Raw genomic sequence first — 16,811 nt, forward strand, 5'->3', positions numbered from 1 at the left:
ACACCACTCTCTCTCTCTCTCTCTCTCTCTCTCTCTCTCGGAGAGGTGTGTTACGGACGCGCGTGTAATGGGCGCAACAGTCTTTCTCTGTTCATATATATATATATATATATGTGGACCTAACAGCGAATGATGCAAGGGACAAGTTGAGGATAAATATTATTGCCATGTATGCCTCACGCGGCTGGCCCGTATCAAGCAATACACACAGACGCAGGTGCAGGCATTCGTGCATATGCTCTGGCGTCTGTGCGCGTCTACGGACATGCATGTAAGGGGGAAGTTATAACTGCAGAGGTGTCCATTTACATACATCGACTCTCGCGTGTGTAGTTAAAGGCGTTTGGCGCACGAAGTGCGAGAAAGGCATAAGAAACAGACGCACGTCCGCGCGCACGCAAGCGGAAAATGCAACAACACACAAAGAGACGAAGCTTCTACATCACATGATCCTCTTCGTCCCGCCTCCAGACTCAGGCGGGGCGATCGCCAGCTCCTCAAAGACGCTGTAGATAAACTCCGCCACCTCCTCCGCGCGGTGCAGGCCGAGCGCTGGAATAGCCTGGCACCTCCCCAACACCTGCTCCGCCAAAATTGCCTCAGGGCCTGCCGTGGACGGCAGCACAGGCTTCGATGGCGGGGCGGCAGGCGTCTCCTCTTCCTCAAATGGGCCTCTGGAAAGCGGGGAAGCCACGGTGGCGCTGAAGGCGTATGGCACAGATGTCGGGGAAACACCCACGCTGCTGCTGCTGCTACTGCTGCTTCCGCCGCTTCCGCCGCCGCCGCCGCCGCTGGAAGAGAAAGGAAGTTGCGACGCCGCCGTGGTAGTACTGGCGCCAGCGTATTTTACCCGGCTCAGCTCCGCCTTGTTGAGACGCCAATACTCCCTAACCTTCTGCAGCAGTTGATTGTGGTCCGCAATCCGCTGCTTGAAGTCGTTAATCGACTCCAGCACCTGCGCCGTCTCCGCGGAACGCTTCTGCTTCTGCTCCTCCAACACCTGCAGCGTGTGGGCGAGCTCCTCGTTTAGCAGCTGCGCGTCCATGTTCCGCACCCGCTCCTGCGAGCACTTCTCCGCCGTGACAAGCTGAAGCTTGGACGCCTGCGCGTCTCGCTGCACGAGCAGCTGCGCCCGCTGCGCTTCGAGCCCAATGCTGACCTGCATTATCCGCGCCGTCTCCTCCTGGTGCTTCTGCAGCTCCTCACGCAGCCGCTTCACCTCCGTCTGCATCTTCTCACGTGAGGCGGCAAAATGGGCGGTGTCCTCCGTCAAGGCGGCCAAGAGACCTGCGATGTGGTCGGAGTTGTGACTCCCGCTCGCGTCACGGCCGACGCGGTTGGGCGGCTGCACAATCGGCGGCCGCAGCTCTAGCGAGCCCCGCTGCTGCTTCCCCCGCCGCGTGCGGGACGAAATGCCCCTGGCAGGTGGCTGGCGTGCGACGTTTGCAGCGGTGGAGGCCTTCCTCTCACCGCCGCCGCCTTCCTCGCCGGCCTTCCCCGACTTTTGCTGTGGTGTGGCGAGCGGGGGCAGCGTGAGCCCCTCCGCCACCTCCGTCCACGTCCTGACGCCATGCGTCCGCAGCGACGCGGAGGACCCCTGCGGGGAGAGAAAGGCCTCCACCGCCGCCACCGCCGTCCGTTCCGCGTTTGAGACCCACGGCGGCGTGTGCGGTGGAACCTGCGGCAGCAACGCCCCTTTGCTGCTGCCTTCGTCCCCTGCCACGCCTGCGGCCCCCGGTGCAGGCAGCGCAGGACGCTGCGTCCGTTTCGCGCCACTCCCGCCTTCGTCCCCGCCCCTGCGCTTTGGCCTGCGCCGCTGGAGCCACCGCAGCTCCAGCTCCAGCTGCCGCGCCTCCTCGAGCAGCTCCTGCTCGTCCTCCGGCGGGGGGGAGGAGGCGGCGTCGTCGGAGGCGGACACGTCGTCCCGCGCCGAGTCGTACACGGCAGTGGGCCGCCCCGAAAAGAGCCTGCGTGCGTGGCCGTGCATGCGCTCCCGCAGCTCCCACGTGACGGCGTCCCCAACTTCCCCCACCAACTGCTCCATCGCCTCGCGCATGTGCCCCAGCGTCTGCTCCCGCCGCATCGTCTCCCGCTTCCGCTCGCGCTCGGCGCGGCGCTGCAGCTTCAGCAGCTGCTGCTGCATCCGCGAGAGGCTCTCCATGACGACGGCGCGATTCCCGCCCACGGTCCACTCTTCGGCGAGGTGCAGCCGCGCGCGTAGCTCCGCCTCCACTTCACACAACTCCGCCTTGTACTCGGCGGCGGCGTCGCGAAAGGCGTCGAGCCACGCCGCCCCCGCCGCACGCTGATGCACCCGCACCGACTGAATCTCCTGAAGAAACGTGAGCATCTTCTGCCGCTCCTTCTCGCTCGCCACGCGACCCTCAATGATGGCTTTGTGGTTCTGGTCCACCTGGCGCACGAGCTCTGTGTTGCACTCCGACGCCAGCGTCCCCGCCTTGTCCCGCATCTCGCTGGACTTCCCCTGCAGCCACTGCGCGACGTACGGGAAGGCGCGTCCCGTGGCGACGCCCAGGTAGAGCGACTTTGTCGCCGTGTTCACCTCCGCCGTGCTGCCCTTCTCGTCGGTGTTGGCGGGGGCACCGCCTGCGTTGCCGCCTGCGCCATTCTTGTTGGCCGCAAACGTTAGCGGCGGGGTGCGGGATCTCATTGCCGCCTGCCAGCCACTGCCACTTCCGCGTCGTCCTACTGCACCGCAGCCGCACTCTCTCTCTCTCTCTCTCTTTAATTTCTTCTCTCTATGCGCGTATGTGTCTGTGCGCTATCCCTCACACGAAGGGAAGAAAAAAAGGCAGGAAAGAGAGACACACACCGTCTGGCTGCGCACGCACTCGGCTTCTTCCTCCCTACCAGCCCCCCTCCCCCTCCGCTCCCCGTGCAGGCGCCGTCCCACAGCACATGTGCGTGAAGGCATTCGGTCCATCTCCAAAGGGAGAAACGAGAAAAAAAAAAGGACCGACGCACAGTGGAGCCGCGACGGGGCGTTTCGCAAATAACAAGTAAAAATGAAATACGCATCACTACAGCATTCGTGTGGGCGTGCTATATCGCTCCTCCCCATCCTCTCGCCTTCTCGCGCGCTCTCTCTTTCTGTGCGTGTGTGAGAGCCGGAATACGTTGTTGGCCTCTCGCTGCCCTTTTCTTCGTGTGGCCGCGTGCCGCCACAACACCCTCGCCGCCTTCCTTCCCACCACAAAAAGGATGGCGCCGACGCACGCGGGTAATGCAAGAGAAATGCATAAACGTGGCTAGGGGGGAGGGGAACAAAAAACAACGCCCAGAAAGCGAGCGAGGGAGAGGAGGATCTCCTCACGGTATTCCTTTGCTCTCGGCCACTTTTCTCCTCACTAAGCACACACACACACACACACACACGCAGAGGGCGTGGACAGGGCAGAGAGACGCACTATGACCAGCACCACTTCTTTACCATAATCGCAGAGCAAACGAGAGAGCAGGCGGCAATGACGGCGTCGAGGTGTTTCAGCTGCACCCGCAACAAAACCCAGCCACCGGCCTGAATGCGGACGTACACAGGCGGGGCGGGCTCGGCCAGCGCGGGTGCCGCCGTCCCGTCCCAGCGATCTCGTCGCTCTGCGGCTTCGGGTGCATGGCTAGGAACCCCATAGCGTGGCGTGGTGACGTCTCCATCGAGGTCCCTTCTCTGCTGCGGCTGCTGCTCTTCCTTTGTTTGCGTGGTGGCCTTCGCTTCACTCGTGGGCGCCGGCGGAGTTGCGGCGGCCTCGTTGCATTTCATGGCCGGCGTGGACGTCTCCTCGCCTCCCGGCTCCGTCTCCACGGCCGCTGCTGCCGAGCCCACCTCACTCCCTGCAGGCACCGTCGTCGCTGCGGCGGTCTCCGCCTCGCCGGCCGACGCTGCGTCGCTTCGCCGCCCCTCCGTTACCTTCGGCAAACTCGCCCCCACCTCCGGCGAGACCGGCGGGTGCCGCTCCATCTGCGTCTTCCACACCTCCCACGCACTCGCCATCCCGCACGCCGCGCAGCGGAAGTGGTGGCTCTCCCGCGCCAGCCGGCGCTTCTCCTCCGGCGCGACGTACCGCCGCATGAGGGACCCCACGCCGAGCTCCTCGTCCTGCGCCATGAAGAGGCGCAGCGCCACGAGGACTAGCTGGATGTCGTACACCGGCTTCCACAGCTCCGGGTGGTAGCTGCTGATGGAGGAGCAGATCTTCGTGCCCACCTCAAAGCGGCCGCTTTCGGTGAAGAAGATGATGTCCGGCGGGGCAAAGGGGTAGTTGCGGGGGAAGCGGATGGAGCCGTGGTACAGGCCCCCCTCGTACGGAGAGTTCTCCGGCCCCTGCAGGGTGAAGTGCCACTCAAAGATGTCCTCCAGCGGGCACGTGTAGAAGTCGCGCACGCGCGACTCGTCGAGCTTCAACTTCTCCTTCGCAAGGCGCTTAATCGCCGCCGCCGCCGCCGCCATTGGAGTTGCTTGTGTTTATGTGCGTGCGTGGATTCGCGTCGAGCTCTCCTTTTTTCCTTGCGGTGTGCTGTTGCCCGGAACTAGTTGACCCGCCGCCCCCCACCCCCAACACAGCGGTAACAAGCAACGACGTGCGTTGGCGCCTGTGCGATTCTGCCCGTCGCCGCAACGAAGCGGAGGCGGGCACACACCCACAGAGAGAGAGAGAGGGAGCGAGAAAGACAAAAAGGGAAAAAAAAGGGGGGATGGTAGGAACAGCAAATAAACGTACTTCCTCCCTGACGTATTTGCGTGCCTCACGCCTGCCTGCCAGCTCTCCCTGCCTGACGGGCTGGGACGGTGTGCGCCTGCAAGAGGTTGGGGGCAAAATCGGGTACAATGTGCATTCAAGTTGGGTTCAAGTAAATAGAAGAGGACTAAACAACAAAGACGCAAAAAACAAACAAACAAACAAACACACAACATCACACGCAGACGACCACGCAAATAATGAAAATTGAACCTCAAAAACCTCAAGAGCCTCTCAAATATATATAACTCAATAGATAACATATACATGGGATACCAAGCACGTACACATACACACACACAGAGAGAAACATTATACGCAGTGCAATGCAACGCTGCCCGCGCCGTCTCCCGCCGTTTGTACATACCCGCACGTGTGTATGTGTGTATGTATGTGCGTGTGCGTGTGCGTGCAGCTGTGAATGGATAAGTAATGATTTTGAGTAGGCACCGAGCGTCCAGTATATATATATATATTTATGTATATATACAAGGTAAATAGATGGCCTGCGTGTGAGGACAAAAAAAAAGGAGGCGTGGGAGTGGGGCGGAAGGGGAGCAGGCGGCTGAGACGCACACACGCACGCAGATGGCGCAGCAGCAGCGGGAGCGGCTGCAGCCTCGGATTACAAACGTCGCCCACTTTTCCCTTCCCCTTCCCCTCCACGCAACACCTTTTCCGCCGTCGTCTACTACTTCCTCGCCTGCTCCTCCGCGGTGGAGAGGCGGTGGGCGGGCTTGGCGCAGGCCCCGCCGCCCTTCGCATCCTTGCTGTCGCCGGAGCTGTCGCCGGAGCTGTCGCCGCCCTCGGCCTTCATGGTTGACATGAGTGAGTGGTACTCGAGGAGCTTCTGCGTCCGCAGCGCGTTCATCTCCGCGAGGTCTTCCACAGGGTGACGGAACTGCACCCCCGACGCCAGCAGCAGCTTCTCCGTCGGCTTGAAGTCCTCCAGCTGCTGCGCCGCCTTTTGGGAGATGAGCTGCACCTGCTGCTCCATCTTCTCCTTCACCTCCAGCAGGTCCTTCTTCGCCTTGCTGAACTCCCTCGCCTTGGGGTTAAACGTGTCCATCGCCAGCTCCTGCTGGACGTGGTAGTACTCAATCCGCTTGTTTAGCTCCTCCACGTGCCGCTCCTTCTTGAACTGCAGCTCGCCCAGGGTGAGGTAGAGGCTGCGGAAGTGCTCCAGCCGCTCCTTGCGCACCTCCAGCAGCCGCGTCTCCGCGCCTTGCAGCACCACGTCCTGCAGGTGGCGGTTGAGGTGCCTGTAGCCCGACCGCACCGCCTCACTGATGCCGTGGGCGCAGTGCAGGCTCTGCTCAACGTACAGCAGCGTCCTCCGCAGGACGTCCTCCTGCCTGTCCGCAAAGGCCATAAACGCCACCGCGTCCTCCTCGCGCTGCCGCTCCTGCGTCATCGCCTCCAGGCGGTCCTCAACGAGAAACGTGCGCTCCTCCGTGAGCTGGCGCAGGCGCTGCTCAAGCTCCTCAATGGCCTGCAGACACGCGTCCTGCTGCTGCCGGTTCAGCTGAAACAGCTTATCCCACTCGACCATCTGAACACTGAAGCTCGCCCGCTGCGCGTTGCGGGCCGACCGCACCGCCTCCCGCCGGTCCGCCAGTCGCTCTATGTCGGCGGTGCAGCGCCGCTTCAGATGCTCCTCCCTCGCGATCATCGCCGGGGCGAGGTTGGAGGTGAGTTCGGTGGACTGCGTCCGCAGCTGCTGCAGCGGCCCCTCCGCCGCCTCCTTCTTGTACGCCTCAATCACCTGCTCCAGTTTGTCGTAGAGCGGCCGCATTCCCTCCAGTAACGCGGTCGCCTCAAAGTACAGGTGCTCGGAGCGCACCATGTCCCCGTCCGTGACGGCGTCCTCCTGCTCCCGCTGCTTCTCCTTCACGTCAAACGCGGCGCGGCGAAGGCGCTCCTGGGGCTCCTCCGTCGCGCGCTCCAGCGGGGCCACCCGCAGCGTGTTTCCAAGCAGCCGCAGCAGCGGTTGCGTCCACTCCCCCCAGGCCGTAATGTCATCGGTGGAGCGGGCGCAGGTGGCGTAGCCGTGCTCAAGGATGCGTAGACTCTCCTCTAAGGCGGCCTGCAGCCCCTTCACGAGCGTCGGCACAGCCTCCGCCAAAGCATCCCCCTTCCCCGCCGCAGCGAGGAGCTGGGAGTACTGCTGGATCTGTCGCAGTTCCTTCGTGCTCGCGAGGGCGCGCTGCAGGGGCTGCAGGCGACGGCTTACCACCTCCGCCGTCGCCGTCGCCGGCACCGTCGGCGTCGCCGTGGACAGCGCATCGCCGTCGGGGAGCCGCAGTTCATCGCCCCCCACCTCCAACCCGCACTCCGCGCGAAAGACGTCGCCGCGCCCCTCCGCCATCGCACTCGCCAATAGGGCATCCGCACCCTTCTCCAACTGATAGCCGCCGCCACCGTTATTGTTGTTGTTGTTCTCCGCCCCACCCACGGATTTCGCGGCGGCGGGTGAGGCCGCCTCTGCGGAGTCGCCGAGCGCCGCCCGAAGCTCCCCCAAGAGCTTCAAAATTTGCGCGGCGCCCTCACCCGCCACGCGGCGACGGGTCTGAACGGCGGTCGTCGCGCTGATGGGCACCGCGCACGTGTTCAACACGGCATCGCACTGCAGCAGCCACTTCTGCGCTGCCACCAGCCGCTCCGGTGAGCGGGCGGGCCCCGCCGAGGAGGAAGGCACCATCATGGCCGCCGCCGCCGCCGCCGCCCCCCCGCCGCCGCTTCCTGCCTTGTTGTTGTTGCTGTTGCTGTTGTTGTTGTTGTTGTTGCTGCCGCTGCTCATACTTAGCACCATCGCTACACCTCGCGTGTCGTCTCCCTCCGTTGCTTGCTTGCTCGCAGCTGCTCCCCCACCCTCTCTCTATATATTATATATATATATATATACTCCTCTTTTGCTTTCCTCACAAATACGCGTGTGCGTATGCTGAAACCTACAGGTGTGCGTTTGGCGAGGGAACGTGAGGGGGTGGGTGGGGAGTGAAAACAAAAACAAAAACGTAGCCGTGGCGGAGGAATGGCAGCCACACGCACCCACAGATACACACGTAGACGGGCAGCAGGGGGGGGGGATGATAACAGCACAAACACACACACACACACACACACACACAGGCACAGAGACGGTGAGGGAATTCCAGAGCCCACTTCTTTTTTGTTTTTCCCACCACTTATTCCTCGGTTGCTTCTGTTCTATTTGGTCAGGGCGGGGAGCAACGCACTGCGAAGCAAGAGGGAAGGAAAAAAAAAGAACAAAAAACAAAAAAGTATCTTCCGTCCATTCAGGCAAATGCAAAACAAACAAGCAAACAAACTATATAACGACTTGCGCGCGTGCGTGCGTGCGTGCGAGGGGGCGGTCGCCACCTTCCGGACTGCAATGCACGGCCGCCAAGGATGCTTTCCGTGTCCCCCGCCCCCACTCCCCGCCCCTCCCGGCACCCGCAGGGAATGCCAGGCGAGACAGAAGCAGGCAGCAGCACCACTCGACGTGCCCCCACGCCCGCCAGGAACAGCAGAGGCAACTCCCACGCACACGCACAGGGAGAAAGAGAGAACGAAAAACACAACGACAGAATGCGCAGTAAAAAAAAAGAATACGTGGATATGGCCTCCTCACTTCTCCCACTCCCTCCCTCCTCCCCCCGTCTCCTGCTCCTACAGAGTGTGTGTGTGAGAGAGAGAGGGAGCTGAAATAAGCAGGAAAAGGAAGGAAATAAGGAAACTACACAAACAAACACGAGAGGCCAACATAACCCCTAGCTCGCTCTTTCATCATACGCAATGCAGGCATGGCGTGTTCGTCTTTATCCAACAGTGACGCCCAGGCGCCTTTCGCGCGCCAGTCTTTTTTTTTCTTCTCTTTTCTTCGTATTTCCGCACGCAAACAGGCGGCATACAACTCCCTCGCCTTCGCCGGGGGGAGGGGGGGGTCTCCTTCAAATTCCTAGTTGAACCATCAACATAAAGAAGACGCAGCGTACCAAGCAAAAAATGCACACACACATACACACACATATATACCCGTGTCTGTGCATGCATGTGATTCTGATTCTGCTCATTATTTGTTAGTTCTTTTCTTCTTTTTCTTTTGCGCATGTTCCACTCCGCCTCTCCTTCTGCTTCGCCGCAAGAAGAACGCCGCAGCTCTGCCTTCAATGCCGCACTCTGCTGCTACCGCGCGCCTGCGGCGTCGTACCGAAGGTGTCAAATGTCCGCATGTATGGAAAGGACCAGTGCAGCGTCTCCGCCACGACGATGCCGGGGTTGTGCGAGATGTCAAAGCGCTGGATCCCCACCAACCTCGGCTCAATCTCGCCAAACACCGTCTGTGCGATGTCCTGGCGGGTCAGCTGCGGCAGGAGCGTGTCGTGGAGCATCCGTGCGACGTCGCTGGCGCCCGCCACCACTAACTGAGACCTCGCTGGCGACGACGCTGAGGGGGCCGACGCCGCCGTCGTCGGCGAGGCTGTTTGGTGCGGAGGCGAAGAGCTCCCGCCGGCCGCCTCCCGTGCGGGGGCGAGCTCCTCCGCGGTGGGGGCAAACCCCTGCAAATCCGGGTGGTTCGTCCGCTCCCCGCGCAGCTCCAGGCGACGCAGGATGCGGCGGAGGGTGTACCGCACCATCTCGCACGTGCTGTTCTGCATGCCGGCGTACAGCCGCATGTCCTCCGCCTCCCACGGCCAGTACTGCGGCTCACGCGGGGACGTAATCGCGAGCCGCCGCCTGTCCCGCTCGCGCCGCGCCCGGCGGTACTCCGTGTTCATCATGGCGGTCGCCGCCGCGGGGGACAGCAGCGGAGAGGCGATGCTCGAGGCGCCGACCGGTCGCAGCCCCTGCAGAACACCGAATAGATTCATCCCCCGCAGCCGCACCCCCACCAGTGTGACGACGGGGTCGTCCTCCACGTTGCCTAAAAGGCGGGCACCGTCGGTGCCTCGCGTGAGCGTCCCATCCGCCGTGGCGCCGCTGCCGCGCTTGCGCTGCTTAGCGAGAACGTGCGGCACGTCAATAAGCGTCTCTAGCGGGTAGCGCAGCGCCGTGCAGGTGACGCCCTCCCATGCGCAGTAGTCTTCGCCCCGCCACACGAGGCGCAGACGCGGGATGGACATCGATAGCAGCTTTAAAAAGTGCAGCGTCTCGATGCGCATGTAGTCCGCATGCCGCATCGCACGGACGCGCTGCCGCCACACAAACCGCTTCGCCTCTGCTATCGCTGCCGCATTCTCCTCTTCCATCATTTTTTTATGCCGCCCGCCGCCGGGCGCGGTTCTCCTGCCCTTCCCCACCCCGTAATTGCCAGGCTCGCTGCTTGCGGCCGCGTCGGGCACTCCGCCCAGCGCCTCCGTCATGATCGACGGGGAGCGCGGGCGCTGGAACTGCTGCAGTGGGAGCATCTGCCGCACCGCGGTGTCGCCCACGGGGGTGCTGAACAGCAGCACCAGTGCAACCGAGAGGGTGTAGAGCGCCAGCATCAGCGGCGTGGCGGGGGCGTTGGCGGACGGCGCAAGCATCTGCCCCCCTACACACAGACACAGACACAGACACACCAACCGTCTCAAAGAGGAAGCTTCAATCAAAACCACGCGACTCCCGCGCGCCCGCACGCACAGAGAGACACGCAGAGAGGCCGCGGCAGCGATGTAGACGCAGCGCCGGCCCGTGGACGTCAGGCTTACGCCTTTTCCCAGCAGCGAACTCGCACACCTGCCTCGCCCCCACGGAACGCACAAAGTCACGAATAACGCCTCTGTGCTCTGGCCCGCTTTCCTTCTCCGGCACCTCCACCCTCCCTCTTTCTTTTTTTCTTTTCTTTTTCGTTTCTTGGTTCTTGTTGTTATTACTGTTTTCCTTTTGATTGCGACGCCTCACACACACACACACAAATACAAGAGTTAAGTCGAAGGCACCTGTCTGGCTCCTAAGCCCTGCAGGCTGTTTTCGTCCACCCAAGCCCCGGACGGAGCAGAAAGAGAGAGAGAGAGAGAGCAGGAAAGAAATAAGGAAGAAAAAAACAAACAAGCAAAGAAAGAAAAATGCACATGGGACAGAATGAGAAAGATGCAAATTAAGTCCACGTTGCAAGCCCTTGCAACTGGTACGCATTCGCCGTTTGCGTGTGCCCCCCGCCCCTCTTTCTCAGTTTGTGAAGTATTCGCGTGGAAATGATTGAAGGGGGCAAATCGCAGCAGCTGTGGCACCGTACACTTCTCCGGCCGCTTATATGTCTCTCTCGCTTTCTCTCTCTCTCTATCTATGTATATATAGAAATATACGTGTCCTGCGTACGTGCGCCGTTACGATGCGTGTGGTTTACGTTTTTTTTTCTTGTTGGTTGCGGCTGTTGCTTACACTTCTTCATGCGTTTTTTTTCTTTTTCTTTTCCTGTTTGCGTGTTCCTCTTCTCCTCCTTTCGCGCCTTTGGTTAGAGTGGTTCAAACGGGCGCACTGACCGGGGCGCGGGCGGCGGGGCCGGGAACGGTCTACGGCGGAAGCGTGACGAGGGCGCGGTGCTTTGCGACCAGCTCCGCCAGCGCCGGCCAGGAGCGGGGCGGCAGGCCGAGTACGTTCCGCTGCGCCGCCTCGGCCCGCTCCCGCCGCGCGAGCTCCGCCTCCACGTCGGTCTTCGCCTCCGTCGAGAAAAGCGAGGTGGAGGCGTGCAGCAGGAGCTGCGCGAGGTCGCCCTCCACGACGTTGTGGACCGGCGACGGCGACACGGCCGCCGCGGCGGAGGCGGTGAGGCGGCCAGCGGCGTTGTACGGGGGGCAGCCGCTGCCGTCCTGCAGCGGGCAGCGAATGTGGGCGGCGATGAGGGGCTGCAAATGCGCCGCCAGGGCGGCGTCCTCCTCCCGCACAAACGGCGTGTAGGCCCCCACCGAGCCGAGGGCGGTGGCGTAGAAGAGGATGCGCAGCGCCAGCGAGGGGTCCGCGCCGCCGCTGGGGTCGTAGTCGTGCACGCGCAGCGCCGTGACGAGCTGGCCGGTGTGGTGCACGGCGATCTCCTGCAGCACCTGCTCGTGCGCCGCGTAGCGCTCCACCTCCATCAGCTCGGCGTCGCTCATGTGGTGCAGCGGCTCCGCGAATCCCAGTCGCGCGTCGCGTGGAAGCCGCAGGAAGGCGACGCTGCCGAAGCGGTCTGCCACGGCGACGGTGCGCTCGTCGACGCACACGATGCTCGTCACGCTGCGCGGGACCGCGTCGCGGGCGACAAGCATCAGGAACGACATGGATCCCGCCGTGCCGCTGCCCGGCTGCACCGTCGCAATGAAGACAGACTGGTCGAGAGTGCCGCAGACGATGAGCAGACGCTTGTCGCGCGCAAGACTGCCGCTGTTGGGGCCGCAGCGGAAGAGGTCCGGTGCGGCGTTTGACGCCGCCGCGGTGGAGGACGCCGCACCGGGCGGAGACACGAACACGGTCTCAATTGCCGTGATTCGGCTCGGCACGTTCGGAAGCCGCCGCTTGCGCAGGAAGCGCCGCTGCCCCCACGCGTACACCTGCAGTCCATTCTCGGGCCCCAGCCCCACAAACAGCAGCCCCACCTCTGGGCAAATGTGCAGCGCCGAGGGGTAGTCCATGAGCGGCGTCGTCCGATACGAGGCGGCGACGCCGCCAGCGCCGCCCTCACCGCCGGTTTCTGCCGCGGTGATGGGTGTGTCGTGCAGCTGCTCGAGTCGCAGCACCGGCGTTGCACCACCGCCGCCTGGCATACTGCTTTGGCTCACGACAAAGCGAAACGCCCGAAGACGGCCCTGCGTCCAGGCGGGGCCAACACCACAGCCACTTCCGTGCGTGTACTGCTCGGCGCAGCCCGCCACCACCACCGGCTCCTTCCCGAAGTCCTTTACAAAACTCCCAACCGCGGCGGAGAGCACCGCCTCGCGCTCTTGAAAGTACAAGGGCGGGTCGAGTCGATCCGTGCGCTTGTTGTACAGCTGCAGCGTGCTGACGTAGTGGTCGGCGTGGTTCAACGACCGCTGCGGTTTGTCCAGCGGAATTCCACCCCCACTCGTGTTTTTTGCACCCGCCGCATTCTCGTCCTTCGTCGCACTGCCCTCACCAGCCTCCGTCGTGTTGCCTTGGCGACGGCGCTGCTGTTCAGCCACCGCCGCCGCCGCCGCCGCTGCCGCCCGTCGCAGCGCGGCGACGCCGTACCCACGGTGCTCCGTGCCAATCACAATCAAGTACTCCGCCCGCGTGGGGTGCTGCAGCAGTCGCCGCCCCGCCACGGAGAGTTGGGTGTGGCCAAAGCTGTACTCCAGCGAGGTCTCTGCCGTGCTGGTCCCGCCACTCTGCTGCGCGGCGAACAGGGAGAGCGTGTTGCCGGCGACCCCCAGCACCAACTCCTCCCGCGCCCCAGTTGACACCTCCACCTCCGTCGTGGCCGCCGCCCTCGCGATCGGCGGTCGCCGGAAGGAGGCGTACATCACCTGCGGCGCGGGGAAGCGCCAGGGGACGGTCTTGGGCAGCCCGTCCCGCACGTCGCAGCGCCAGTTGAACTCCCCACAGAGCACGTAGCACGCCCGCTCCCCGTCGCCGGCGATCATCTGGCAGGGTGCGCTGCCGCACGTCAGGACTGCCCGGTCCATCGCCTTGTACGTCGCCGTGTCCAGCTCGCAGCGGGTCACTGTGCCGTCCATGTGGCCAATAAAACAAAAGAGGCGCCGCACCCCGCTTGTCCTTCCAAGGTACGTTAACAGCACAGAGACAATCGCCGGTGGGGCGCCGCCGCTCACGTCGTCGCTGGTGCAGCGAATGGTTTCCAACGGTTCCCGCAGCCGTTTGGGATTCACAATGTAGACCTCGTGGCTTGCGGTGGCAATGGCCGCCAACGCCGCCGCGGAGGCGTGCATGGACGCGGTGAAGTGCCTTGACTCGGCGTCCGGGTCCCGCAGGAGGGAGATCGCGGGGGTGTGCGGGAAGGACGGGATGGCCTCCAGCTGCTGCAGCCGCGTCCCCCGCATTCCCATGTCAAAGCTGGCGATGCCGCCGCCCTGGGCGAAGGAGACCACCATCGTATTCCCGGCGACGGCGGCAGCGAGGATGCGCTTGCCGTGTGGATGCATCCACGTGACACTCTCAGCCACGGGCGTGGTGGACACCGTGGCGCCCTGCTGCTGCTGCTGCTCCACACGCTGAGGGAGCACGACGATGCAGCTCGGCGTGATTTGCACGTAGCCCACGCCGCAGTGTAGAGTTCCCGCCGCAATGGTGTGCTCGGAGGTCACAAACCCCGAGAGTGTGTCGGGCTCCACCTGCCCCGTGAGCGCGAGCGAAAGTACGGTGGTGCCTTGCCGCGTCGAGAGCAGTAGCTTATCATCCCAGAGGAGATTGCCTGGGAGGCGGGAGGGTGTCTTTGCTGCGTGGCGGTAGCTCCCTCCGCCCGAGCGCTTCTTCGCCTCCAGCTGGGCTTCGCGCCACCGCTGCTGCATCGCCGTGGCAGAGGTCAACGGGGTCAGGTGGGAGAACACCGCCGGCAAGGTGAAGGAGCTTTCCAGCCTCGCCGCATACCCGTACCGCGCGTGCAGCAACACACTGTCGGAGCCGCGGCCCACCAACGCGTCGATCTGCACGTGCGGCTGCTGCTGCTTCTGATGCAGGTGGTGGGGTTGCCGCTCTTGATTAACTTCCGCGTCCTGCGTCTGCTGCGGAATCGTCACGACGAGGGAGGTTATCGCGGGCGTGCTCGGGTAGGTTTCGAGCAGCACCATGTGCCGCAGCGAGGGGTGAGGGATGAAAAGTGGGACCACGCGGCCCTTTGGCTGCTGTAACTGCTGCGTTCTCTGGAGCGAGGAGGGCGGGGGGAGCAGAACGGCGGGCCCTTTGGCCAGCGGCGGCGGCGGCGGCATCAGCGCCATTCCCCCAGACGCGCCCGTGCCGTCCTCCCCTGCTTCCGCGGCAGCGGCCACAGACGACGACGGCGACGGCGGCGGCTGCGGCGGCTGCGGGGCACCGCCTTTTGCGTCCTCCTCGTACCCGTCGTCGGGGCGGCCGTGCCGCTGATCCACCATCCGCATCCTAGTCAAAATGTACTCCGCGTCGGTGCGGTAGCCGTCCTTGACGATTTTGTACAGCCCATGCGTGGGGGCCGACTCACTCGCGGCGAACACGAAGCCGCGGCGAAAGAGCGCCATGGCCGTCGTCGGCGGCAGCGTGTCGAAGTAGGAGACCGTCAGCGGCGAGGGCACGGTGACGGGCGGCACCGCGGCCGCTGCGGCGCCCATGCGTTGCTGCTGCTGCCGCATTCGTAGCGCGTCGTAGGCGCGCTGCACGTCCATCACGGTGAGGCTGACGCGGAACACGTCGCCCTGGTCGTCCTGCAGCAGCATAAAGAAGTCGTTGCGCACGCACGTCATGGCGTGCGCAATAATCATGGGGTCGTACAGCTGCTCACGGAAGTCGTTGCGCCGGGGAAACGGGGCGGCCGTCTTGAACAGCGAGACGGCGGAGAGGCCCGCGGGCGGCAGCGGCAGGTTGGGGTCGGAGAGGCTGCTGCTGCCGAGGACGCCGTCGCCGTGCAGCTGGGGGAGGAGGTCGTACCAGACGAGCTCCGCGTCGGTGCAGACGATGACGCCGCCGGGGCCAGCGGGGGAGGCGGGCACCGCAATGAGGCGGTGCGCCGTCGCCGGAACGGAGACGAGGTGGGTCCGCTGCACCTGCTGCAGGCCCGCCACGAAGGCGTACACCACCAGCTGCTTCGAGCGCCGGCTGACGCCGCCCCCTCCTCCCTGCGACGGCAGCTTCGCGCCGGGGTTCACGCGCAAAAAGGCCTGCCCCGCCCCCACGCTGGGCGCGGCGGCCGCCTCCCCCACGGCCGACTGCGCCTCGTGTATCTCCTGCTCCAGCGTCGCAAACGTGGCGTTCTCCGTCGCCCCCTCCAGGGCGCAGAGGGCAAAGATGATCGTCTGCCGGTGCGCCTCGACGGGGGAGCCGAAGGACAAGACGTCCCGCACCGCGGGCCGTCGCTTTTTTGGCGCCACGGCGCCCTCCGGCCCCGCGGCCGCGCCACGCAGCGCCGACGACGACGGCGCCAGCAGCTCATCCTCGCCGTCGTCGTGCAGCGCGCCGCCGCGCCGGAGGGCGTCGTACCCCTCGTGCTTGCGCAGCGGGACGAGTACCTTCAGCCGCATCAGCGCCGCCGCGAAGACGGCGCGGCCCAGCGGGTCCACCGCCAGGCGCGCCCCCGGCACCGTCACCCGCGCCCCGCTCCGGCCCAGCGCCACCTCGCTGACGCGGACAAACCTCCCCCGCAGCGACGTGGGCGCCGCGGCGCCGCGCAGGCCCTCCGCGTCGTCGTCATCGTCGTCGTTGTCGACGTCGTTGGGGTGTTGGCTGCCGCTCGTCGGATCCTGCGCGAGGCGGGCCGGCACCGGTGGCTCGTCGAGGTCGTAGCGGAGCAGCACCAGGCAGCCCGTCTCCGATGTCACGGCGAGGCGGTGCATCGCCGCCGTCTCGGTGGAGGCCGCGTCGAGGATCCCCGCAGAGCCGCGGCCGGCGGCGGCGGCGGTGGTGGAGGTCGGCACCGCGGCGACTTGGTACACATTCGCGAAAAGCCGCGTGCTGTGGACGCACTCCGCCGCGTTGCGGTCCACGTGCAGCGTCCACAGCTCGAGCGTGTCGTGCCGCACCACCGCAAAGTCGGTGGCGCCGGGGAGGGTGAAGCTGCCGACGGCGCAGTGCGTGATCTTCTGCGTGGGGATGATGGTCTGGTGGTAGATCAGGTCCGTGTTCGCCGGCGGGTGCCGCGGCACGGCCGCCTGCGGTGGGGCCGCGCGTGTCGTCATGTGTGGGCCCCGCCCCGCCCCGCCGGTTTTGTCTGCCTGCCTGCTACGCCCTGCCTCCCTCCCCTGCGCTGCGCCACCCCGTGCGTGTGTGTCTGGGGCCTCTCCTCCCTAATACAAGCGTGTGTGAGGAACTCCTCGCCTCTGCAGCGCTCTTGCCCCTCCTTCGCTTTTTCCTCACTCCCCCGGCAAAGCAGCGGCCAGGGCAAAAGCAGAAACAAAAAAAAGAGGCAAAAAGACACAGTTGGAGGCAAGCGGA

At 64.3% G+C, this 16,811-nt stretch overlaps 5 protein-coding genes across 5 annotated transcripts, besides 24 other annotated features; all 5 read right to left on the minus strand.

Annotated features, from left to right (window-relative positions):
• The first annotated feature begins 6 nt into the window (after positions 1-6).
• Positions 7-39: a microsatellite.
• A 54-nt stretch (positions 40-93) lies between these two features.
• Positions 94-113: a microsatellite.
• A 329-nt stretch (positions 114-442) lies between these two features.
• Tco025E_01757 (uncharacterized protein) lies at positions 443-2,671 on the minus strand (the record flags this gene model as incomplete). The annotated part of the gene is made up of 1 exon (XM_029368693.1): positions 443-2,671. The coding sequence occupies one exon, from the start codon at positions 2,669-2,671 to the stop codon at positions 443-445; it is 2,229 nt and encodes a 742-aa protein (XP_029231214.1).
• Positions 2,672-2,725: 54 nt separating this feature from the next.
• Positions 2,726-2,761: a microsatellite.
• Positions 2,762-3,373: 612 nt separating this feature from the next.
• Positions 3,374-3,399: a microsatellite.
• A 28-nt stretch (positions 3,400-3,427) lies between these two features.
• On the minus strand, positions 3,428-4,465 carry Tco025E_01758 (ubiquitin-conjugating enzyme; the record flags this gene model as incomplete). Its single annotated transcript, XM_029368694.1, has 1 exon — positions 3,428-4,465. The coding sequence occupies one exon, from the start codon at positions 4,463-4,465 to the stop codon at positions 3,428-3,430; it is 1,038 nt and encodes a 345-aa protein (XP_029231215.1).
• Positions 4,466-4,660: 195 nt separating this feature from the next.
• Positions 4,661-4,687: a microsatellite.
• Positions 4,688-4,753: 66 nt separating this feature from the next.
• Positions 4,754-4,799: a microsatellite.
• Positions 4,800-4,883: 84 nt separating this feature from the next.
• Positions 4,884-4,927: a microsatellite.
• An 83-nt stretch (positions 4,928-5,010) lies between these two features.
• Positions 5,011-5,075: a microsatellite.
• Positions 5,076-5,127: 52 nt separating this feature from the next.
• Positions 5,128-5,166: a microsatellite.
• Positions 5,167-5,215: 49 nt separating this feature from the next.
• Positions 5,216-5,243: a microsatellite.
• A 202-nt stretch (positions 5,244-5,445) lies between these two features.
• Tco025E_01759 (putative paraflagellar rod protein) lies at positions 5,446-7,554 on the minus strand (the record flags this gene model as incomplete). Its single annotated transcript, XM_029368695.1, has 1 exon — positions 5,446-7,554. One exon carries the CDS (start codon positions 7,552-7,554, stop codon positions 5,446-5,448), a length of 2,109 nt encoding a protein of 702 aa, XP_029231216.1.
• Positions 7,555-7,633: 79 nt separating this feature from the next.
• Positions 7,634-7,658: a microsatellite.
• Positions 7,659-7,853: 195 nt separating this feature from the next.
• Positions 7,854-7,885: a microsatellite.
• Positions 7,886-8,012: 127 nt separating this feature from the next.
• Positions 8,013-8,038: a microsatellite.
• Positions 8,039-8,098: 60 nt separating this feature from the next.
• Positions 8,099-8,130: a microsatellite.
• Positions 8,131-8,181: 51 nt separating this feature from the next.
• Positions 8,182-8,217: a microsatellite.
• Positions 8,218-8,269: 52 nt separating this feature from the next.
• Positions 8,270-8,314: a microsatellite.
• Positions 8,315-8,768: 454 nt separating this feature from the next.
• Positions 8,769-8,788: a microsatellite.
• Positions 8,789-8,926: 138 nt separating this feature from the next.
• On the minus strand, positions 8,927-10,285 carry Tco025E_01760 (uncharacterized protein; the record flags this gene model as incomplete). The annotated part of the gene is made up of 1 exon (XM_029368696.1): positions 8,927-10,285. The coding sequence occupies one exon, from the start codon at positions 10,283-10,285 to the stop codon at positions 8,927-8,929; it is 1,359 nt and encodes a 452-aa protein (XP_029231217.1).
• Positions 10,286-10,295: 10 nt separating this feature from the next.
• Positions 10,296-10,321: a microsatellite.
• A 243-nt stretch (positions 10,322-10,564) lies between these two features.
• Positions 10,565-10,627: a microsatellite.
• Positions 10,628-10,640: 13 nt separating this feature from the next.
• Positions 10,641-10,662: a microsatellite.
• A 72-nt stretch (positions 10,663-10,734) lies between these two features.
• Positions 10,735-10,806: a sequence feature (GA-rich).
• Positions 10,807-10,998: 192 nt separating this feature from the next.
• Positions 10,999-11,027: a microsatellite.
• Positions 11,028-11,136: 109 nt separating this feature from the next.
• Positions 11,137-11,185: a microsatellite.
• Positions 11,186-11,254: 69 nt separating this feature from the next.
• On the minus strand, positions 11,255-16,555 carry Tco025E_01761 (splicing factor 3B subunit 3; the record flags this gene model as incomplete). The annotated part of the gene is made up of 1 exon (XM_029368697.1): positions 11,255-16,555. The coding sequence occupies one exon, from the start codon at positions 16,553-16,555 to the stop codon at positions 11,255-11,257; it is 5,301 nt and encodes a 1,766-aa protein (XP_029231218.1).
• A 29-nt stretch (positions 16,556-16,584) lies between these two features.
• Positions 16,585-16,627: a microsatellite.
• Positions 16,628-16,811: the final 184 nt, after the last annotated feature.

Source organism: Trypanosoma conorhini (assembly GCF_003719485.1).
Source record: "Trypanosoma conorhini strain 025E chromosome Unknown Tco_14.4_contig_00061, whole genome shotgun sequence".
NCBI classification, from domain to species: Eukaryota; Euglenozoa; class Kinetoplastea; order Trypanosomatida; family Trypanosomatidae; genus Trypanosoma; species Trypanosoma conorhini.